The sequence below is a fragment of the Microcebus murinus genome, chromosome 12 (genome assembly GCF_040939455.1).
Source record: "Microcebus murinus isolate Inina chromosome 12, M.murinus_Inina_mat1.0, whole genome shotgun sequence".
Lineage (NCBI taxonomy): Eukaryota > Metazoa > Chordata > Mammalia > Primates > Cheirogaleidae > Microcebus > Microcebus murinus.
In genome coordinates this window covers 45,847,648-45,869,734 of record NC_134115.1, presented here as the reverse complement: position 1 = coordinate 45,869,734, position 22,087 = coordinate 45,847,648, and the positions used below count along the sequence as shown (strand labels likewise).

Genomic DNA, 22,087 nt, shown 5'->3' with positions numbered 1-22,087 from the left:
TTGATTCTTGGATTCCATCTCCAAGCACTGATTGACAGCTCAGGCCCTGGGCCCTGGGAAGGCTCAGGAAATGGGGGTGGTTCCTCACCATGGCCACAGACGACACTGGCAGGCAGGGCTGCTTTCTGGCAGGTCATCTTGACTACTGGCTGCCGTTTACTGAGCATCTATATACCAACTGCTACTGTGTACAGTTGTCCCTTGGAATGGACAGGGAATCGGTTTCAGCAACTTCCTTGGATACCAAAATCCAAGGATGCTCAAGTCTCGAACCTACAGACATCCTCCTGTATACTTTAAATCATCTCTAGATTACTTATAATGCCTAATACAATGTAAATGCCATGCAAATAGTTGTTATACTGTATTGTTTAGGGAATGACAAGAAAAAAACTTGCCACATGTTCAGTACCGGTGCAATATGTTTTTGTTTTTGTTTTTACATTTACTCCAAATTGCATTTTATTTCTTTTTAATTTTTTATTTCAGCATATTATGGGGGTACAAGTGTTAAGGTTACGTATATTGCCCATGCCCCTCCCTCCCCTCTCGAGTCAGAGCTTCAAGCGTGACCATCCCCCAAATGTAGTGCAATGTTTTTAAATATTTTCTTCTTTTTACTTAGCAGCTGCTTCCACATGGCATCAAATATTTTCAACCCAAGGGTTGGTTGACTTCATGAGTGTGGATCCCATGGGTAGAGATTGCCAACTCCCTATTATTTGTACTAATAGGACAGTTTTGAATCTGATAATCCTCATTTGGTTCCCACCTCTATGAAAACCTTTACCTCCTTTGCCATTTTGAAAAAAAATTAAATCCTTTGTGGATTGTGGAAAGAGAAATAAGTCTAAAAGTTAAAAGCCTTGGGTTTAAATCCTGGCTCTGCCACTTAATAGCTGTGGTCAAAACACATGTCTGAGTCTCAGTTGTTTCATACCCCAAACAGAAATAATAATAGTGCTGCTTTCGATATAGCTGTGAGAAGTAAGACAATTTATGTGAAAGATGACTTATGTGATGGGCTCCCAAATAAAGTTTGTTTGTAAGAAAATAATAATATTCTGGAGGAGTCTACCAATTCTTTCTTTCACTGGGCCGGCATATTATTAAATGTAGCTTACGGACTATCAGTTAAAGCTTAGAATTCTTAAATCCCAAATCCTCCCTGGTCAAGCCTCCCCCTCTCTCTCCTGCCAGCCTCCCCAGCACTGTTGACTCTTCTCTCATGCACGGATATCTGAAGTTAGTGTCCTCCTCCTCCCCTCCGCACAGCTCTAAGCTGTTCTTCCCATCACAAGAGCCCTCTGAAGCCAGCATAACAGGCAATACCACGCAGGCATTTGCTAACTGTTGATTTTAAACTGGATTCAGTAGTAAAGAAATTTGGGTTGTAATGGCATTTGACTTATGTGAATGGAGCTATTAATCCCAAAAGCTAAATTTAGATCTTGTGGATTAAAAGCATCTTCTAGCCACACGCATTGGCACGTGCCTGTAGTCCCAGCTACATGGGAGGCTGAGGTGGGAGGATCGCTTGAGCCCAGGAGCTTGAGGTTGCTGTGAGCTGTGATTGGGCCACTGCACTCCAGCCTGGGAGACAGAGCAAGACCCTGTCTCTAAAACAAAAAACCAAACAAACAACAACAAAAACTTCCTTAAGCCGGGCGCGGTGGCTCACGCCTGTAATCCTAGCTCTCTGGGAGGCCGAGGCGGGCGGATTGCTTCAGGTCAGGAGTTCGAAACCAGCCTGAGCAAGAGCGAGACCCCGTCTCTACTATAAATAGAAAGAAATTAATTGGCCAACTAATATATATACAAAAAATTAGCCGGGCATGGTGGCGAATGCCCGTAGTCCCAGCTACTTGGGAGGCTGAGGCAGGAGGATTGCTTGAGCCAGGAGTTTGAGGTTGCTGTGAGCTAGGCTGACGCCACGGCACTCACTCTAGCCTGGACAACAAAGCGAGACTCTGTCTCAAAAAAAACAAAACAAAACAAAAAAAAAAACTTCCTTAAAAATGAAACCACAACAGTAAAAATAACACAAATAAAAAACAATAGTTTAGCAAAGATTTACATAGCACTTACATTGCATTAGGTATTATAAGTAATTGGGAGATGATTTACAGTATATGGGAGGATGTGCATAGGTAAACACCATGCTATTCTACATATGGGACTTAAGCACCCCAGATTTGGGTATGGAGGGAATAGTCTTGGAACCAATCCTCCGAGGATACTGAGAAATGACTGTATTTGCTTTATCACATTGGACAGATTCTAAAAATTCTAAATCAAACACCTAGGGGATGAAGAATGAGCTTCTGAGAGATAAGAAGGGAGGGAAGGAAGGCAGAGAGATGCTTGGAAAACTCCAGGGAGACATACTGGGGTTCAGACAGAGGCTGCATAACCTGCAGGAGTTTTGAGTCAATTGTAGTGAGTTCTGGGGACAATCTAACTGGAAAGGGCTTCACCTGCACCACTGACAGCAATACCCAAAGGGACCATAAGATGGCAGCATTACTCCAGGAGTCTCTGTGAGCCCCGCCCGCCCCAGGAGCTAATGGCTTTCTTTGTCCACAGGAATTCCTCTCCAGTGAACATCATCAAAGCCACTGTATGTTTTCTGTCACCTCATGCTCCTGGCCTCACCTTCAGCCTCTTTCCCATCACCAGCCCCGAGATGAAAACAAACTCCACTGAGTCTATTGCTATTTGTTACATTTGTAAAATAGTGTTATGATCTCTGCGCTCAATTGCAAAAACACCTGAATCAAATGTTCTGCTTTAATGAGAAGTGCAAAATAAATGAACAGAAACCCATGTGAGGTTGATCTTTTGCATTTGGTGAGTTGATACCCACAGAGAAGACTTCCCAGGTAAAGGAGGTGTCACCAGCCTGGAGATGAGACAGAAGTGCCACAAGAGACAAAGACAGCTACTCAAGCTGGGAAGAGGGGCTGCCAGCCCCCTTCAAATGGGGCAGGAAAGGAGGCTGAGCCCCACCCCAGAGAGTGGAGAACAAAAACCCAAATACCTTATTTTTTAACTTTTTATTATGGAAAAATCCAACAATACACAAGTAGACAGAATAGCATGACAAACCCCATCCCATCCCAGGACTGTCTGAAACCTTACACCAGGAAAGAGGCTGCAAGGAAAATGTAAGTTCCCAGTTTGTCATAGAAGTTGCCAGCACCTTGGGTCTGCCTCTCTACAGCCCTTTATAGTCCTTGCAGGTCAAGCCTTTGCACATAAAGCCCTTAAAACAGAAGTGAGGGAGAGGCCGGGTGGCAAGCCCTGGTCTTTAATTAAAGGCCATCAGGAAAAGGAAGCAAGGTGACGGCACCCACTCCTGGCCAGACTGGGGAAAAGCGGGCACTCACAGGGAGGCGTGGGCAGGCCAGACAGTGGGGACAGATGTACATACACTCACTCCCAGTACCCCAAAAGCAGAGCCCCCCACTTCCCCAGCCACCACTCCTGACCACTGCCTCAAAAAGTTTCAATCCCAAGGAATGAGTATACATTTCGGCACCAGAAGGGATTTAAATCCTTGCTTAGTCTCCTGTCAGACAGAGGCTCTTTACCTGGGTGGGCTGCTAGAGATGTCTGGACTCCCCCCAAAATTATATACATAGATTTAGGGAGCCTTATCCAAAATGCCTGGGATTAGATTGCCTGTTTTAGATTTCAGATTTTTCTCAGACTTTAGAATATTTGCGTTATACCAGCTCAGCATGCCTAATCTGAAATCTGAAATGCTCCAATGAATATCTCCTTTGAATGTGATGTTGGCGCTCAGAAAGTTTTGGAGTGGCTCAGATTTTGGATTTTCAGATTAGGGACACTCAACTGTATGTGTACATTTTCCTAGAGAGAAGACCTGCCAAAGGTCTCTGAGGCCACCCCGCTGTCAGCTTACCATGCCCACCCCCCCCCAAAAAAGTCTAAAGAAACCACTGTAAGGATATTGATGATGCTTACCCAGTCTTTCTTCTCTGATGGTCATATTTTTTTGAATCCTTTAATTTAAAAAATGTCACAGGAATTTTTTTTTTAAATGTATCTTGCTAAAGTAACTTATGATTTTGAAATATCACAAGATCTTCTTTCCAGTGATTGGCTAAAATCTAGCACAAATGAACTGTAATATATTTGAGACTTTATAGCTATTTGACATGGCAACAGAACTTTTAATAAAAATAAACTGTGTTTAAGTATTTTATGCTGGAAATGTTTAGATGTATGAATTCCACAGCTCTCAGAAGAAACCAACAAACTACAGTTATTTAAAACATATTTAATAACAATGGTATTCAAATTAATGAATGAGTGAATTTAGGCAAACGTGCTTTGCTCTATAATCCATTAAATACGTTTTCACTGCAGATACTTCAGAAATCATTTTGGAAACAGACACAAACACATACATATCCATTCACAGAAATGCCATTTACAGTTTTGATATCAAATAGTCTTTATAGTCAGTTCACAAAAAGAGCATAAAGTGCAAAAGCTCCATTTCAAAAGGCCTTAAATCACTCCCAAGGCAATGGAGATTAAATGTTACCACAGCCAGTAGACACACCACCCTTATAAAGCACACCCTATATAAGGTATAAAACAAGGGATATATCTGAAAATACATTTGCTCTGGTTACATATGATGGTTATAAAATAGTCTTAAATATGGTTTATCATATAGGGAAAGATAACGATTCAAACAATCAGTCCCTTAAAGTAGGGGCCATTTTCTTTTTAAGCCTGTAGAAGAATGATGTCTATAAAATCCATTGCAAATCCCAATCTGGTCCAAGACTTCTCTTTGACCAGCAGGAACAACAGCACCCAGGCAAAGCCTTGGCTATAAAAGGTTTCAAGTTCATTTTGGGGGGAAGGAGCTAGGAGAGGGGCCCTCGCTGGGCAAGCTTCAGCCCTCACCTGTCCCCTAGAGATGGTTCCATGTCATCCCCGAGGCATAAAGAGCCAGGGAAGGCTCAAGTCCCAGTCCTGGAGCCTTCAGCCCGGCACTGGCTCACAGAAGCATGACGAATTGGTGAGTGGTTTTTACACCCCTGAGACATCCACTAAATGGAAGAGGTGGCAGTATTTTTACAAAGCCTGTGTTTGATGACCACCAAGCTTCATCCCCCAACAGAACATCTTTGATCTAAAATTAATGTTTTAGGCACTCTTCATTAGACAGGCACAGTGTTCTCCCAAAATGTAGCCTGTTACCAAATGGATTCAGACATCTCATCCCCACACACCGGAAACATGCTCACTGAAGGGCTGGCTTTACAATAATGTAATCATAAGGGGGAGAAAAGGTTTCTTTTTTGATAATCCACAATCAGTCGAACGCTTTAAAACAAGAATCACTGACCGAAATGATCACTTGGTAACATTACTGGTTTTTTATATACTAAATCCAATTCCTGATGGGTATTGATCTCGGGCAAATTCTAACCAGAACAAAATCGGATAGCCGTGCTGAGTAAACCTCTGCCATCACTGTCCTAACTCCTAAATATCTACTGGGGGAAAGAGGAAGGAGATTCTTGATTGCACATCAATTAATGAAATAAGCTATTTATTTTTTATAAATCTGAACACATCACAATCTGTGAAGTCACAAATTTAACAGCTATTTACTGTGACTCCAACCCAAGTGCAGAAGCATATCAACAAGTAGAGCTCAGTTCAGTATTTCCTAGGGCCCATTCATGTCAGGCTTGGTTCAAAAGAAGATTCAGTAGTAATTCTCAGAATCCAGTGGTGAGTATTCAAGGCTATAGCTACGTCTAGTGTATTCCAAACTTGCTCCTCAGGAAAAAAACACACAACTGGCATTTATATTCCATATAAGCTACAGAATAAACTGTCGACTCTGAAAGACATCTATTTATAACCATAACAGGGGGAAAAAAGATGAGACAGAAATAAAGAAATAAACCAAAATACCAACAGTGGTTTTACTCGGGCTAAAGAAATGTGGGCTACTCTTTTCTTCTTCTTAACTTTCTATAGTTTCCCAATTTCCTTTAAAGAGCATGTAGTGCTTTTATATAAATATGAATGATGCCATAAACCCAACTCGAAATAAGATTGGTTGCAAGTCATTGCAGAGGTAAAAATAAATAATAAAAAATATTGGTATATTTCTACTCTCTTGACTTTTACATCCCACGCTAGCAAGCTATAGAGATTTCTGTTCAACAGCAGAGTTACGTGTTGTCCTCCTCAAATATACCCCATTCCATGTTTCTTTCTCAGTCTTCATCTCTTTACAACAATCTCTAGAAGGGCATTCTGCTTTTAGTCATGTGTCTTACAGAAGAGAGATGGTAACAGCCCAGGGTCAGGGCACTTCCTTCCACCGAGGCCTATTCAAATGCATCCAGCAATAGTAGTTTATCCCTATTTCCAGGGTTTGGAGGTTGGGGTGTCTCCAAGGCCTCCAGGGAACAAGTCCTCCCTGATACGAAGAAATGGCCCTTCCTTGATTGTTGGGACAATGCTCCTTTCACTGAGGAACCCTCCCGACAAATTCAACTTCACACAAAAAAATCATTTCCTGCATTCTGCTACTTATCTGTGCTTCTACGCTAAGACAGCTGGGCGTCAAATACACAAAAACCCCTACTTTGGAGCATTTTTATACTGCAAAATAGATGAGACCAGATTCCATGTCTGATGAGGTCAATCTAAAATGAGAATGGTCTGATTTTTCTCTTTATAAACTTCTAGACTTGAAACCCAAAGAACGTTACAGCAGTTCTATTCCATGAGCCACCTAGATCTCAGACAGGTCCATTAGAGGTCCCACAAATACTTAATTCAAAGGTCATTTTTAAAATACTTTTTAAACTATAGGAAAGCAACATGTACACTGACTCAACACCAAATTTTGCTACCTTGGAAATCACCAATGTGTTCATTTGCATTTTTACCACCTGATATGTTATTAAGCGCTATAAATTTACCCTTAAGTAAATTTGAGTTAATAAAATACAATTTACTTCACACATGAGGGTTCCATAAAGATTTCTTACTACAAACAAGGTTCTGCTACTGAATGATTTGATAACAACAGAAGTAGAATAAAGTCATTCATTTTTAAACTCTCAATTCAGTTGCTTACTGGGCTTTTTGCCTTGGATCCTGTGCAAATTCTAACCATAGTAAAGCGTTGCTGGATGTGCCAAAATCTGTTACTTCCCAACTCTTAGATACTGAGGACACTGACATGACTCCTGTCCACACAAGAAGGACATGGGTGTCCTGCCTTTGCCCAAGAATGGAATGTTACAAAGCAGGAGATGCCTGAGTTAAAATGAGTATCCCTGAGGTCGATAATTTCCATCATACACCGTGGAGACAGTTTTGGAATCTTCCATTCAGCCCAATGAAGAGGAGGTTAGTTGTAGCCAGTGTCGCATTAGGGAAGAAAAATTCAAAAAGCAACAGATTTGTCCTGCTGCACCAGCGACTCAAACCAGCCAGTGAGCGTGTCGTCTTGGCCAGCACTTGGGAAGAGGGAGCAGTCCAGCGCTCTGAGAAGCCACAGGAAGCACCTTATACTGGGAGCGTGACGGGCAGAATGCCCTCAGGAAATTAAATTAGAGAACAGAAAGGTGAGAGTCTTGAAGATAATTTCCAGAATAGCATAGCATACTGGAGGCTTCCAATGAGAAAAGTTTCCAGAAACTTCATGTTTGCTCCAAATGGTAAAGCAGAACCCCCACCAGAATTGCAAGAAGCCCTTTGGTAAGTCATAGCAGGCTGGGTCTATTCTTCTCCGTGGATTTGAGGCTGCTGAGCTGAGGCAGGAGAGGGGAGGCAGAAGTGATGTCAATGTCTAAAAATTGTGCTCATCTTCAAGAATGGCTTAAAGTGGAGGGTAGGTTTTGGCATAGAGGTTTTACTCGTTAGCTTTATCCTCACCTGATGTTAAGTCTCCATCTCTCAGCAGAGGTAGTAGTAAAAGGATTCACAAATGTGTGTAAGACCTGGGTTAGGTGAGAGTTGCAAGTGAAAAACTAGCCTTTTTAGCCACAAGCCTTGTGTTTCATTTGTTTCGTTGTCTTGAAGGACAGTTTCCCCAAATGAAAATCTCCAGCACCTTCCATCAGAGGGTCAGAGGGTGTTGTCATCGGAGGGTCTGTCTGCCAGCAGTGGAGTCCACTCCCAGGGTGCCTGGGAACAGCAGGGGCTGCTGCAGGGCAACTTCCTCCAGGAAGAGAGGCTCTGTGCAGGGCTGGGCCCCCAGGACTGCTCTGCTGCGGCCACAGAGGGTGTAGCCCCAAAAGCTACTGCATGTGGAAGTGAGGCTAAGAAAGATACGCCCAGTGTTCCCAAGCCCTCTACTCTCCACCTTTGGGAAAGGGAAAGACATTTCTCCCCATGCACAGTGGAGTCCTGGCGGTCCACAGACACACTAGTTAGAGCATAAGGGAATAGACTTTTTAACAGACAGGCCATACCCCAACTCTTCGAACCCCCTTGGCTATCTTCGCTAGCAAATGAAGCCCAGTGCATAAGGGAAAATAAGCAAGTAAACCAGCCACCACCTTGCCATCATGTGATCTTGACTGGCGACTTCTTGTTGGCACACAGGAGGGACACGTAAGGGACGCCAATGAAGGCCCATTTCTCGCTGGGCCAGAACTTGATGACGGGGCCTTGCTCAGGGATCTCTGAGGCAGCATCGAAGTAGGCAAAGCACACGCAGCCCAGGTAGGCCGCCAGGCAGATGAGGATGTGCCTGCAAAGGGAGACAGGCGGTGAGAACTGACGCGAGCCAAGACTCGCTGCCTTGGGCTCAGCCTGCTCTTCCGATGGGCTAAGCCCCCTCCCTGACCGTAACTACAGCCCTGGGCCTCTTCTAATACGGAAGGAAGACAACCAACAACCCCTGCAATAGCAGGACCATAAATCGTGAGCAATTCAGGACTCATCTTAGAACACTGTAAAATATTATTGCTTGACCATAGGAATAAATGTGCAAATAAATGATTCAACCAAGACTCAGGCCCAAGGATTTAAAACAGAGGTGCTAAGTTGGAAATTACTGAACACATCTGATTAGATCCTACCATCTCACTTTAACAACTGGTTGTAGATATTTTATGCCCTACATCAGGAATAAGTTTATACTGATTAAACACCTTTTGTAGTTTAGTAGGAAAATTCTTTTTTTGTATTAAGGTTATTAAGTATGAAATGTCCGATTTCCTTAAGTACTAAGTTTGACAGTAGATATTTTGCTTTGATACTTCTTGTTTTTTTGTTATTTTGAAGATACAGCTTCAGTCTTTCAAATGCACATTGAGGCTTATGATTCTTTCACTTTTTTTTTTAAAGCAAGTTTTGTGAAACCATGGGTAAGTCAAAATTTTGTGTTATTTTCAAATATGAGTTTGTCATAGAACCAATGCAGTGCAGACAACTCAAAATATCAACAAAGTGTTTGGGAAGGATGGGTGACTAATGAACACACAATACATCCATGGTTTGAGAAGTTTTGTTCTGGTGATTTTTTTTTTTTTTCTTTTTTTTTTTTTCTTTTTCTTAACTTTCCTCTTCTACTGGAATGTTCTGGTGATTTTAATCTTGAAAATGAGCCACATGGGTGACCTGAGACCAAGGTGGATATGATGAGCTGAAAGCTGTAGTGGAAGTGAATCCATCTCAACCTACGTGTGAATTAGCAGCAAGGTCTGACATTAATATTCCAATAATATTGGACTATTTGAAACAAATTGTCAAGGTAAAGATGCTGGATAGATGGGTTCTGTACGAATTAAACAAGCATCAGAAGAGAAATCATCTCGAAGCTTGCCCTTCTTTGCTCTCATGACATAAGGGCAACCCATTTCTACACTGTATTGTTACCTGTGATGAAAAATGGATTCTTTTTGACAATCACAAGCATTCAGCACAATGGTTGGATAAAGATGAAGTGCCGAAACACAGTCCAAAACCAAATATTCATCACAAAAAGCTACTGGTGTCTGTTTGGTGGTCCAGCACTGGTATTATCCACTACAGCTTCATGAAACCTGGTCAATCAATTACAGTAGATGTCCACTGCAACAAGTCGGATGAAATTATGAGGATGCTTGTAAGTAGGCAGCCAAGACTGGTCAACAGAGACAAGCCAGTCCTCTGGCAAGACAATGCTCCGACCGCATGTCGCACAAACAATGCTGCTCAAACTACAGAGGCTGGACTTGGAAACACTTTGTCATCCACCATATTCACCAGACCTTGCACCAACTGACTACCACTTCTTCCAGGCTTTGGACTTCTTGCAAGAACAAATATTCAATTCTCAACAAGCTTTGGAAAATGCCTTTGGCAATTTGATCACCACTTACTCTCCAGGCTTCTTCACTGGCTGGCATAAATAAGCCACTGTTAAGATGGCAAAACTGTTTCAATAGTTTAGGCACATACTTTGGTTAATTGTACTGTTTCTTGTTTAAGATACAATAAACTACACTTTTGATTCGAAATCAGACATTTCATATTTAACCACCTAATACTATATATGTACTGGTTAAGGCTTAATGTCAATATAGTAATAGACCTAAATAGAATAGATTTAGTATTTGGTTTTAAAAAAGAAAAAGGACCAGTTTGCATCATTTAAAGAATGATGCTATTTTTGTCTTTAAAAAGAAGAGATAAAAGTATATACATACATATATAAAAAATCTGGAAGGATATACTTCAGATACTTCAGAGTATTAACAATTATCTTTCTTTGGTAGATAGAATTATGAGAGCCACTGTTTCTATACTTCTATACTGTTTAGTTTGTTACAAAATGTATATATATATGGGTTTTTGAGGGGTTTTTTTTGAGACAGGGTTCCACTCTGCTACCTGGGCTAGAGTGCAGTGGCATCATCACAGCTTACTCCAACCTCAAATTCCTGGGCTCAAGCGATCCTCCTGTCTCAGCCTCCCAAGTAGCTGGGACTACAAGTATGTGCCACCACACTTGGCTAATTTTTCAATTTTTTTATAGAGACAGGGTCTCAGGCTCATCTAGAGCTCCTGGCTTCAAGCAATCCTCCTGCCTCAGCCTCCCAAAGTGCTGGGATCACAGGAGTAAGCCACCACACCTGGCCTATATGTCATTTTATAACTGGGAGAAAAAAATAGTTCAATTTTTAAAAACAAAGCAGAAAATGCACCAAATTCAGAAACAAATTAAGTTTGAGCCAAAATTATTACATAGTCTAAATTTTGATTTTTACTTAAATCACTACTGTGACAAGGGGATTTGAATTTATAAAAATGACCACATTGAATGAGGTCATATTTACATAGATGTACACATTATCAAAACTCAAAAATGTATACTTAAAATGTATATATTTTATTATCTGGAAAATATAACTCAACAAATATATAAAGTATGTAAATTCACTACTGTGAGTTGAGATTGAACCCAACAAATTCAGGGAATGAATCCTAAGACAGAAAACCCCAATTTGTGCTATTTTATTTTATTTTGTCTTTTGCAAACACTTCTTGCAGTTCCCAGACCTTAAATTTAGAATAGGATGGGTCTCATGGTAAATATATACAAGTTCATATGCATAAGGGAATGTAAGCAAATCCTTTCAAATTATGTATCTTTAGGCCATTTCCAGATAGAAGTCAACCTTTTTCTGAATCTGGATCTAACAAAGTTTTTCTAATTCTACTAGGAAAACTAGAATGTTTTTCTAGCACACACTTGTAGTCCCAGCTACTTAGGAGGCTGAGGCCGGAGAACTGCTTGAAGCCAGGAGTTTGAGGTTGCAGTGAGCTATGATGATGCCACTGTACTCTAGCCCAGGTGACAGAAAGACCCTGTCTCAAAAAAAAAAAAAAAAAATTCTGCTAGAATTCCTTCCTGGATGCTCTCAATCTAGCAGGGACAGGACACAGTAGGTTTCTCCTGCTCCTTATTAGCTTTTGCAGCCAGAAGTCCTGGTGGACAGAAAAGGAAAGATGACCACCCTGAGTTAGGAGCCGAAGCATTTCCTAAGAGGAAAGCCACTCGTATTTCCCCCCTCAGCTTTCTGAGTGTAGGATTCTGCATGTAGTTTTATAATCAGCTTTTTTTTTTTAACTTAACAATGTGTCCTGAGCATTCCAAAGCATAGATGCTCCAATGTGTTGTTATTAAACTCCAAGGTTGTTTTTATATAAACAGGTAGGTGATATTGAACCATTCAGTTTAATTCTCTGGTTCACTGTCTCCACCTGAAAAAAGTGACACTTTGGGGAAAACTGTCCCCAAATGACCTGCGAGGCCCCTGCTTTTACTCAGGCCCCACCCTCAGATCTAGCCGAGCTCAGGTTAAGGAGTCAGTTTTCAAGCACCTCTATGCTTTAATAATGGAGCTAGAGGCAAGAGATCGCAGACCTGAAGCATGACAATTAGGCCTTTTGTCCTGGCTAAGCCTGCTGGCTGGAGCCAATGCAGCTTTTTACAATGTGTACTTCTGAACATCTGACGGTCCACACGAGGACAGAGGCTCGCTAGGGCTCCTCGCTGTCCCCTGAGCACATCTGGGCACCGTGCGGGGAGGACAGAGCCCAACAGCAAGTGCAAATGCCTGGCTCCCAGCCGGCTCCGTCGGCAGGGACTTACCACACGCAGTGCAGGTAGGGGAAGTGGAAGGACGACAACAGCTCACAGAAGGCCCGGTCACTGATCCAGCAGAAGAGGGCCAGGGTCCACCAGAGGCCCGAGAAGAGGCCCAGCTTAAATACACGCACGTTGTCACACCTGCATGGGGATCCAGAGAGCAACCTGTCGTCAGCCCTGGTTTCCGCCTTCCCCACTGGCCACCCATCCTGGCTCCTTCGTCAGTCCCTCTCGTGCCCCCAACACCCCCCAACGAACATGCGGTCACTCTACGGTCACGCAATGTAAACTCTACATGTACCACAGATGGCTCACAAAGACACCCTGCCCACCCAGGTCTCTCCCCCGACTCCAGCTCACAGAGCAGCTGCCTTCCTGACGTGTGCACCCTTCGTGCCTAACACGGACCTAAATTCAACACGTCCTAACTTGTCCTTCTTCCGGTCTTTCTCTTTCCCCCACAGCCCATATCCGGTCCATCACTCTACCTTCAAAATATACCCCAAATCAGACCTCTTCCCACCAGCCCCACCTGGATCCACGCCACCACCCTTTCGCACACTGCCTCCTTCCTCCCTTGCCCGACACCCAGCGTGCGGCACTCTGCTCAAAGGCCCCCAGCACCATCTCGTTTAACCAGAGGAAAGGTCCAAGCGCTTGCAGCAGCCACCGCGCCCTGCATGCACTGGCTTCCTTTTTTCTCTGCGTCTCCTCTCCTAGGCCTGTGCGCTCCATGCCACCTTGGGAACACACCCCAGACATGTTCCTGCAAGGCCTTAGCACTTGCTGCTCCCTCTGCCAGGAATGCCACCCCCAGGAACCCACGCAGATCACTATCTCCAACTCCGCTCAAATGTCACTCAGTAAGCTCTTTCCTGACCACTATTTCTTTTTTTTTTTTTGAGACAGAGTCTCACTTTGTTGCCCAGACAAAGTGAGTGAGTGCCGTGGCATCAGTCTAGCTCACAGCAACCTCAATTTCCTGGGCTTAAGCGATCCTCCTGCCTCAGCCTCCCAAGTAGCTAGGACTACAGGCATGCGCCACCATGCCCGGCTAATTTTTTCTATATATATTAGTTGGCCAATTAGTTTCTTTCTATTTATAGTAGAGACGGGGTCTCGCTCTTGCTCAGGCTGGTTTTGAACTCCTGACCTTGAGCAATCCGCCCGCCTCGGCCTCCCAGAGTGCTAGGATTACAGGCATGAGCCACCGCACCCGGCCCTGACCACTATTTTTAACAATTGCAACACCTGTCTCCACCTCCCAAGCGACCCTCCCTATCGCCTCTTTCCCTCCTTTAATTTTCTAGGTATCGATGAGAACCCCTCTGGCATCCTCTGTGCTGACTTGTCTTTATGTTTACAATCTGTGTTCAGCCACTGACGGGCAAGCTGGTTCCCAGCTGACGTCCCCAGCACCTGGAACAATGCCGGACACAGAAGTCTCTCAACATTTGTTCAGTGAAGGAGTAAGTTCTTACACACACTGGGACAAAATGTTTTTCTGAAACAAATCCAAAGGAAATTTCAGTTGCTGTCTTCCCTCCTTGTTACAGAACTGCACATAAAGTGGGTGATTTCCATTTTTCAACGCCCAGAGGCAGTTGGTGGCTGAGGGTCCTCCCAAATCCCCTTCCCTCAGGGTCTCTATCCCTCAGTAGACCACTCCTGAGGCAGTTAAGATCTCATATGGAGGGCTGGGTGCAGTGGCTCATGCCTGTAATCCTGGCACTCTGAGAGGCTAACGCTGGAGGATTGCTGGAGGTCAGGAGTTCGAGACCAGCCTGAGCAAGAGCGAGACCCTGTCTCTACTAAAAATAGAAAAAATTAGCCAGGCGTGGTGCTGCCCGCCTGTAGTCCCAGCTACTCAGGAGGCTGAGGCAGGAGGATCGCTTGAGCCCAGGAGTTTGAGGTTACAGTGAGCTATGGTGACACCACTGTACTCTAGCCTGGGTGACAAAGTGAGGTTGTCAAAAAAAAAAAAAAAAGATCTTGTATGGGGCCAGAGTCCAACACAACACCTGCAACCAACGAAGCTTGATTCATTTGTTGAACAAACACATGTGTGTCAAAAGCCTGACTTGCTACTACCTTACCCAGCCGCCTGACAGAAACCTCAGCAGAAACATCAATAACGACAGGATAAGACAGCACGTTCAGAAAGACCTGCTCAAAAAAACAAAGCAAAGTATTCCTGTGTGGGAGGGCTAAATATATCCTTCAGAAATTTTTCAAAAGAATTAATAGAGGCCCATGACATGAAGAGACTACATTCCTACTTAGGCACTAAAATAGAGATGAACAATTTCCATTTCCCTCTTCTCTTCCCCTTCTCGTCTTGAAAGACTCACCTTCAGCCGTGTCCCCTCACTCCCGACCTGCCCACTCCCCCTCTCCAGGGCTCAGCTTCCACAGTTCCTCAGGCAGGTTCCCCTGACACCCCCACTGCTATCTAACGTAGGTCCCTTCCCACTGCATTCTCTCAGGGCCCCCCGCCATTTTCCTGCATAACAGTCGTCACAAGTTGAAATCATGTATTTATTTGTGTCATCATTCTTTCTATTTATAGTAGAGACAGGGTCTTGCTCAAGCTGATTTCGAACTCCTGACCTTGAGCAATCCACCCACCTCGGCCTCCCAGAGTGCTAGGATTATAGGCGTGAGCCACCGCGCCCGGCCTAGACCCTATTTTAGGATAGAAAAATCTAAGCAGAATATCTTTCCTTCAAATTGTTATGTACAAAAAAAATTTAAAAATAAAAGAAAACAGAGTATCTGTCATTTCTTCTCTTCTTGACCACTGACTATATTCTCAAAGTTTTTCTCAACAATAAAATCACACTCTGGGAGGCTGAGGCGGGCAGATCCTTTGAGGTCAGAAGTTCAAAACCAGCCTGAGCAAGAGCGAGGCCCCATCTCTACCAAAAAAAAAAAAAAATAGAAAGAAATTATCTGGACAACTAAATATATATATTAGCCGGGCATGGTGGCACATGCCTGTAGTCCCAGCTACTCAGGAGGCTGAGGCAGGAGGATTGCTTGAGCCCAGGAGTTTGAGGTTGCTGTGAGCTAGGCTGATGCCACGGCACTCTAGCCCGGGCAACAGAGTGAGACTCTGTCTCAAAAAAAAAATCACTCCCATAATTAGAAAAAGGTATATCTTAAAGTACTTTAAATGCAGCCAAGTCACTTGGCAATGTGACTTAACACCACCAATTTTCAGTCAATGTCAGGTCATGACCCCAAATCAGAATAAACTTTTATTTTCTCATGGCCTGAGAGAAGGCTCAGAAAGGGCGGTGAACATACGAAAAGACTAGAAACGAGCTTTAGGAATGAAGGCTAAAGAGAAACAGAAAGCTAAAAACCAGTCCTTCCTCTATTTCCTGCGAGCAAGGGGAGGCACTGTGAGAATCGGCAAAGATGTTTGGGAGGAACAGATCACCCCGGCAACAACGCGGGAGACCCTGCAGGAAGTGCGGAGGGCAATGAGGGCATCCTCCTGTCTGGGCGTTTTATCAAAGCAGGGAAACAACCATCTTTTCTTTTCCTTGCCAGGCCCCAGGGTGGGAACTGGGACACGGCAGTGAACAAAGAGACCTCGTCCCTGCCCACGTGGAGCCAACACTAGGCAGAGAGGACAGACACGGGACAAAACAGCAGCACAATAATTTGCTAATTACCATCAGGATGGATGCCAGAAAGAAGTCCAGGGTACTAGGAGAAATATAAATGGTGGAGCTAAAACCGAAGCAGAGTTAACCAAGCAGGGGGGTCAGAAAGAGGGACGCATGAACGGGGCCCAGGAGTGAGGCCCGATGAAGACATGGAAGGTCAGGGTGGCTGAGTCAGAACGCAAGGGGAGCTTCCCCGGGGAGAGGCCGGCCTCTAAGGACAGAAAGGCTTAATCGCAATGCCAACTAGTGCAAAAACGACTGAGATCAGATGGGATGTTCGAGGAAGGAAGAGGAAGCCCAGTTTCCGGCTTGAGTAAATGGTGTTCCCATTTACTGCAGCTAGAAATATCATGAAGAAAATCAGAGCTAGAAAAGGCAGATCAGGAATCTAGTTTTAAACAAGTTGAATTTGAGATGTCCGTGATACATGGAATTAGAGAGGCCAGGTGGGCAGTGAGACACATAATGGTAGCTAGAAGGAAGGACTGGGTTGGAGACATAAATGTGGGAGTCGTCACATATGTACAGCAATTGAAGCCATGGGAGTGGAGGAGATCTTTTCAGGAGAAGTACAGAATGAGCAAAGCAGTGTCTTCATCCATACAGGCTACTATAACAAAATACCATAGACCAGGCAGCTTACAAACAACAGCAATTTATTCATTTCTCACAGTTCTAGAGGCTGGGAAGTCCAAGATCAAGGCACCAGCAGACTCAGTGTTTGATAAGGGCCCAATCCTCATAGATGACACCTTCCAGCTCTGTCCTCATGTGGGAGGGTGGGAGGGGCAAGGCAGCTCTCTGGGGCCTCTTTCATAAGGACCCTCATCCCATTTATGAGGGTTCTGCCCCATGACTTAATCACCTCCCAAAAGGCCTCACCTCCTGCTATCATCACCCTGGTGACTAGTATTTCAACATGTGAACCTGAGGAGGCACAAATATTCAGACCATAGCAAGCAGAGAGCTGAGGATGCGCCTTAAGGGGTCCCTACATTCAAAGCTGTGTAGTAACAGAAAAGAAGGAGCCTGTGTGAGACACTGGAAAGGAGGCGCTACAGGGTCAGCAGGAAAGCCAGGAGCATGGGGTATCACAGGAGCCACTGGAGAGAACATTTCGAGGATGGGGAGCAGGGAGCTAATTGTGCAAACGGCCGCAAGAACCACCCGTAAGATACAGGAGGGCTGAAAAATGATCACTGGATCTGCAGCCCACCAAGAGGAGCTTGGGCACTGAAGTGGGAGCAAAGGCCAGATTGCAGTGGGTTGAAGAGTAAATGAGAGGTAAGGGACGGGGACAGCTGGTTAAGCAGTTTGACTGTGACGTGCAAGGGAGACAAAGGGTGGTGGCTAGAGACAGGTGTGCGCTGAGTCCAGAGTCGAGTGTCAGAGAAGACGAGAGAAACTCAAGTGTGTTTACAGGCTGATAGGAAGGATCCTTTAGAGCGGAGGGGATGACACAATGGACAATGTACAGGAGTGAAACAGGTATAGGAGGGAATAATCCACAGGTATAAAGACCAACCTTTGATGGAAGGAAGGATATTCCCTATGAAGCTGCAAATTGTTAACGTGACAGTGAAGACCAGTTAGCTGTAGTGTTGGCCAGATTTCCTGGGGCAGAAGATTTTAAACATGGAACAGAAATTATTTCCTTTGTAATTACTTACAAAGATTAGACTATTAAAGGAAAATACATTTTCCTGTTTAAAGATCACAACTGAGAAGCTGAGTTTGTTCAAACTATGTAATAAAATCTGCCCTAACCACTTGTCTTCCCCATTCGCTCTTGTTTAGGTCTTATGAACTTGAAATATTATCCCTTTTATTAAGCTATTTTTTAAAACAAAATTACAGGCTAAAACATAGTATTAGACTCAAGAGTCAAAATGAAACTAGATTGCCATGAACTCTCAAAAAACACAGCTAAATTCAGAACATTTTATTCATGTCAGCCCTGATATGAGCCAGCAGCACTGGACCGAACACTACAAGTGGAATCCAATTCAGATGTCTTCATCAGCAATTTAATTGTGTGTTTGCCAAAGGGCTTCACGATCTGTTAACATCAGGGGTGGCTAGAGGAGAATGCACACAGGCCAAAGCCCTGGGAGCCCGTCCCTCCAGGCCCTTTAACACTGCAGAAAAAGTCAGTTCAACTAACATCTTCGCCCAAGGCACATTAGGGAGAATTCCTTGATAATAAAGGTAAGACCCCTAAAAGAGGAGATAAAATAAAAAGACATATATACTTCCTCTTTAGGTTGATTTTACTATTCTTGTTGAAATGTAGTGGCAAGGAAAAAGAAAGATAAGTATTTGTTGAGTATCTACCACGTGACAGATGCTAGACTAAATATATCTTTTTAGGCCAGGCTCACATCTATAATCCCAGTACTTTGGGAGGCCACAGTGGGAACATCACTTGAGGCCAGGAGTTCAAGATCAGCCTAAGCAACATAGTGAGACCCTGTCTTTACAAAAAACAAACAAACAAAAAATTAGCCAGGCATGATGATGTTTGCCTGTAGTCCCACCTACATGGGAGGCTGAGGCAGGAAGATCGCTTGACCCCAGGAGTTCGAGGTTACAGTGAGCTATGATATCACTGCACTTCAGCTGGGTGACAGAACAAGACCTTGTCTCTATAAAAAAAAAAATGATGAAACATAAATATTTCATATTTAATCTTCACTGCAGGACTGTGAAATCTCAGTATTAATTATCTTCCATTTACAAATAGGGACACTAAGACCCAAGTAAGTGAAATAAATACCCTGAGTTTCCAAGCTAGGAGGAGGCAGAGCTGAGACTCAAACTCAGACCTCTCTAGACCCAACACCCCTGCTCTTTCTGTACTCTGCAGTGATAGAAGGATTCTCAAAGAATCCTACGGCTCTGTGATGAGTAAGTTAGTGGTACCCGGCAAACAACTGCAGAAGACATACAGAGACTTCTGAATTTTCACAGGTAATGGGCACCGCGGAAAATACATGGATCAACACAGTATAATTTCTGCCTTTGTAAAACACAACACCAGGGAGGAAGAAGAAAAGAAAAAGAGACAAGTATCTGTATTTCAGGGAGAATATTCTGCAGACACCATAAAAGTACAAAGAGTTTGGGCAGAGAGCAATCACATGTGGCCGAGGGGTAAGAAGGAATTGGGAACTGGCACGCCACGCAGGACTCCGTGGTGCCAGCTGTAGGGTGGGGCTTTCCAGGGGGAGAGGAAAGAGGGAGCAAAGACTTAACAACAAGCAAACAAGCAGCCTGTCCAGACTGGTTGGTCACAGGGCACGTAGGAGCCAGAGGAAGAAAAGGCTCCAAGGTAAGCTTAGACAACAAGGAGCTGCTGAAGGTTTTTGTACACAGACAAGGGAGGGACATGGCAAAGACTCCTTCGAAAGAAGAGACCTGGAAGAAGAAGAGATCAATTAGAAAACAAATGTAACAGTCCACTGGAGAGGTGGGAGGGTGAAGCAACAGAAAACGGGAGGAGGTGACGGATGAGACACTGCAGAGGGACATTCTACGAAATTCAGAGGTGCCAGGAGATGACAGACCCAGTGATGACTATACGATTTCAAGTCAAATGGACTTGGGAAACAGTGATGCCATTAAAAACGATCTCGGGGCCGAGCACTGTGGCTCACGCCTGTAATCCTAGCACTCTGGGAGGCCGAGGTGGGTGGATCATTTGAGCTCAGCAGTTCAAGACCAGCCTGGGCAAGAGTGAAACCCCATCTCTACTAAAAATAAAGAAATTAGCTAGACAACTAAAAATATATAGAAAAAATTAGCCAGGCATGGTAGCACATGCCTATAGTCCCAGCTACTTGGGAGGCCAAGGTAGGAGGATCACTTGAGCCCAGGAGTTTGGGGTTGCTGTGAGCTAGGTTGATGCCACGGCACTCTAGCCTGGGCAACAAAGTGACACTCTGTCTCAAGAAAAAAAAAAAAAAAAAACAATCTGGGAACTTTAAAACAGGGTTTGGGAAGGGACATTGAGCGATACGGTGGGCAGAGTGGGTAGGGAGCCACTCCAGTGATTGTGAATATTACAGTCTGGGGAACAGCAGGTCCGACTGGGCATGCCCAGCAGGTCATTGGGAATGTGAGACTGGTCTTCAGCCAAGAGACTAGGGTGGATGCAGAGAATCATGCAGAGCAATGACAGTGGAACACAAGCGGCTGAGTGAGACCCTCAAAACATTAAAAAAAAGAGTCGAAGACAACCTTGGAGACTGCCTACCTTAAGAAGAAAAGGAGTAGAGTAGAAACAGTCAGGTTTCTACTGGGGAGCCTGAAGGGGAGCCTGGATCACACAGGGTCACAGAAGCCAAGAGAAGAAAATTAAGAGGAGGAGGAGGCCGGGCGCGGTGGCTCATGCCTATAATCCTAGCTCTCTGGGAGGCTAAGGCAGGCAGATTGCTCGAGGTCAGGAGTTCAAAACCAGCCTGAATAAGAGCGAGACCCCGTCTCTACTATAAAAAGAAATTAATTGGCCAATTCATATATATATATGGGCATGGTGGCACATGCCTGTAGTACCAGCTACTCGGGAGGCTGAGGCAGAAGGATCGCTTGAGCCCAGGAGTTTGAGGTTGCTGTGAGCTAGGCTGACGCCATGGCATTCACTCTAGCCTAGACAACAAAGCAAGACTCTGTCTGAAAAAAAAAAAAGGAGGAAACTGGCAGTCCAAGGATGGTGAGAATTGAAGAGAGGGTATTGGATCATAAATTCAAAGGCAGCCTAAAGTAGTGCCGCCTAAGGAGATAATTTGATTGCAAAAAGATACACGAAGATGTTCATCACAGAGCTGGGCCCAGTGGCTCATGCCTATAATCCCAGTACTTTGGGAGGCCGAGATGCTGAGGGCTGAAGTGAGCTATGATCACACCATCGCACCCTAACCTGGGAGACCCAGCAAGACTCTGTCTGAAAAAAATAAAAAAGTAAAAAAAAAAGAGGGCCAGGTGTGGTAGCTCACGACTGTAATCCTAGCACTCTGGGAGGCCAAGGCGGGTGGCTCGCTCAAGGTCAGGAGTTCGAAACCTGCCTAAGCAAGAGTGAGACCCTGTCTCTACTAAAACAGAAAGAAATTAATTGGCCAACTAAAAATATATAGAGAAAAATTAGCTGGGCATGGTGGCGCATGCCTGTAGTCCCAGCTACTCGGGAGGCTGAGGCAGTAGAATCACTTGAGCCCACGAGTTTGAGGTTGCTGTGAGCTAGGCTGATGCCACAGCACTCTAGCTGGAGCAACAGAATGAGACTCTGTCTCAAAAACAAAACAAAACAAAAGAAAATTAGGTAATTACAGTAAATTAAAATTTATATAGCCATTAAAAAGGAGGACCTAGATCTATATTTATTTACAGAGAAGGATGGCTACAATTGGCTACAATACATTTCTAACTGAAAAAATCAAATTTCAGATTATCTTATAAAACAATGACCTAACTTTTATAAAATAGCTAGATGTTTTAGAAGGACAAATAGGAGGCAAAGAATAAAAAAGGCTGGAAGAAGATACAATAAAAGGTTAGTAGTCATTATCAGATAGCAGATTTTATTTCTCTTTAGTACATAAAAATGATAAGCCAAATATTATTCTAAGTACTGTCAAATATTAATTTCATTTAATATATAGTAACATTTATCTTCTTTTTTGCTTGTCTATATTCTCTAATTTTTCTACAACAAACATGAGTTACTTGATAGAAATTAATTTTTTAAAAAGGA

General features: G+C 43.9%; 1 protein-coding gene across 1 annotated transcript in view; it reads right to left on the bottom strand.

Moving 5' to 3' along the window:
• Positions 1–3,041: 3,041 nt before the first annotated feature.
• Positions 3,042–22,087, bottom strand: part of ACER2 (alkaline ceramidase 2) — a 43,820-nt gene continuing 24,774 nt past the window's right edge. Inside the window, exons 5-6 of the mRNA XM_012769763.3 lie at positions 12,665–12,802; positions 3,042–8,773 (exon numbers count right to left, since the gene is read on the bottom strand). Of these exons, the coding sequence (XP_012625217.2) occupies positions 8,587–8,773; positions 12,665–12,802 (325 nt within the window). The 3' untranslated portion in view covers positions 3,042–8,586. The remainder of the gene's footprint in view (positions 8,774–12,664; positions 12,803–22,087) is intronic.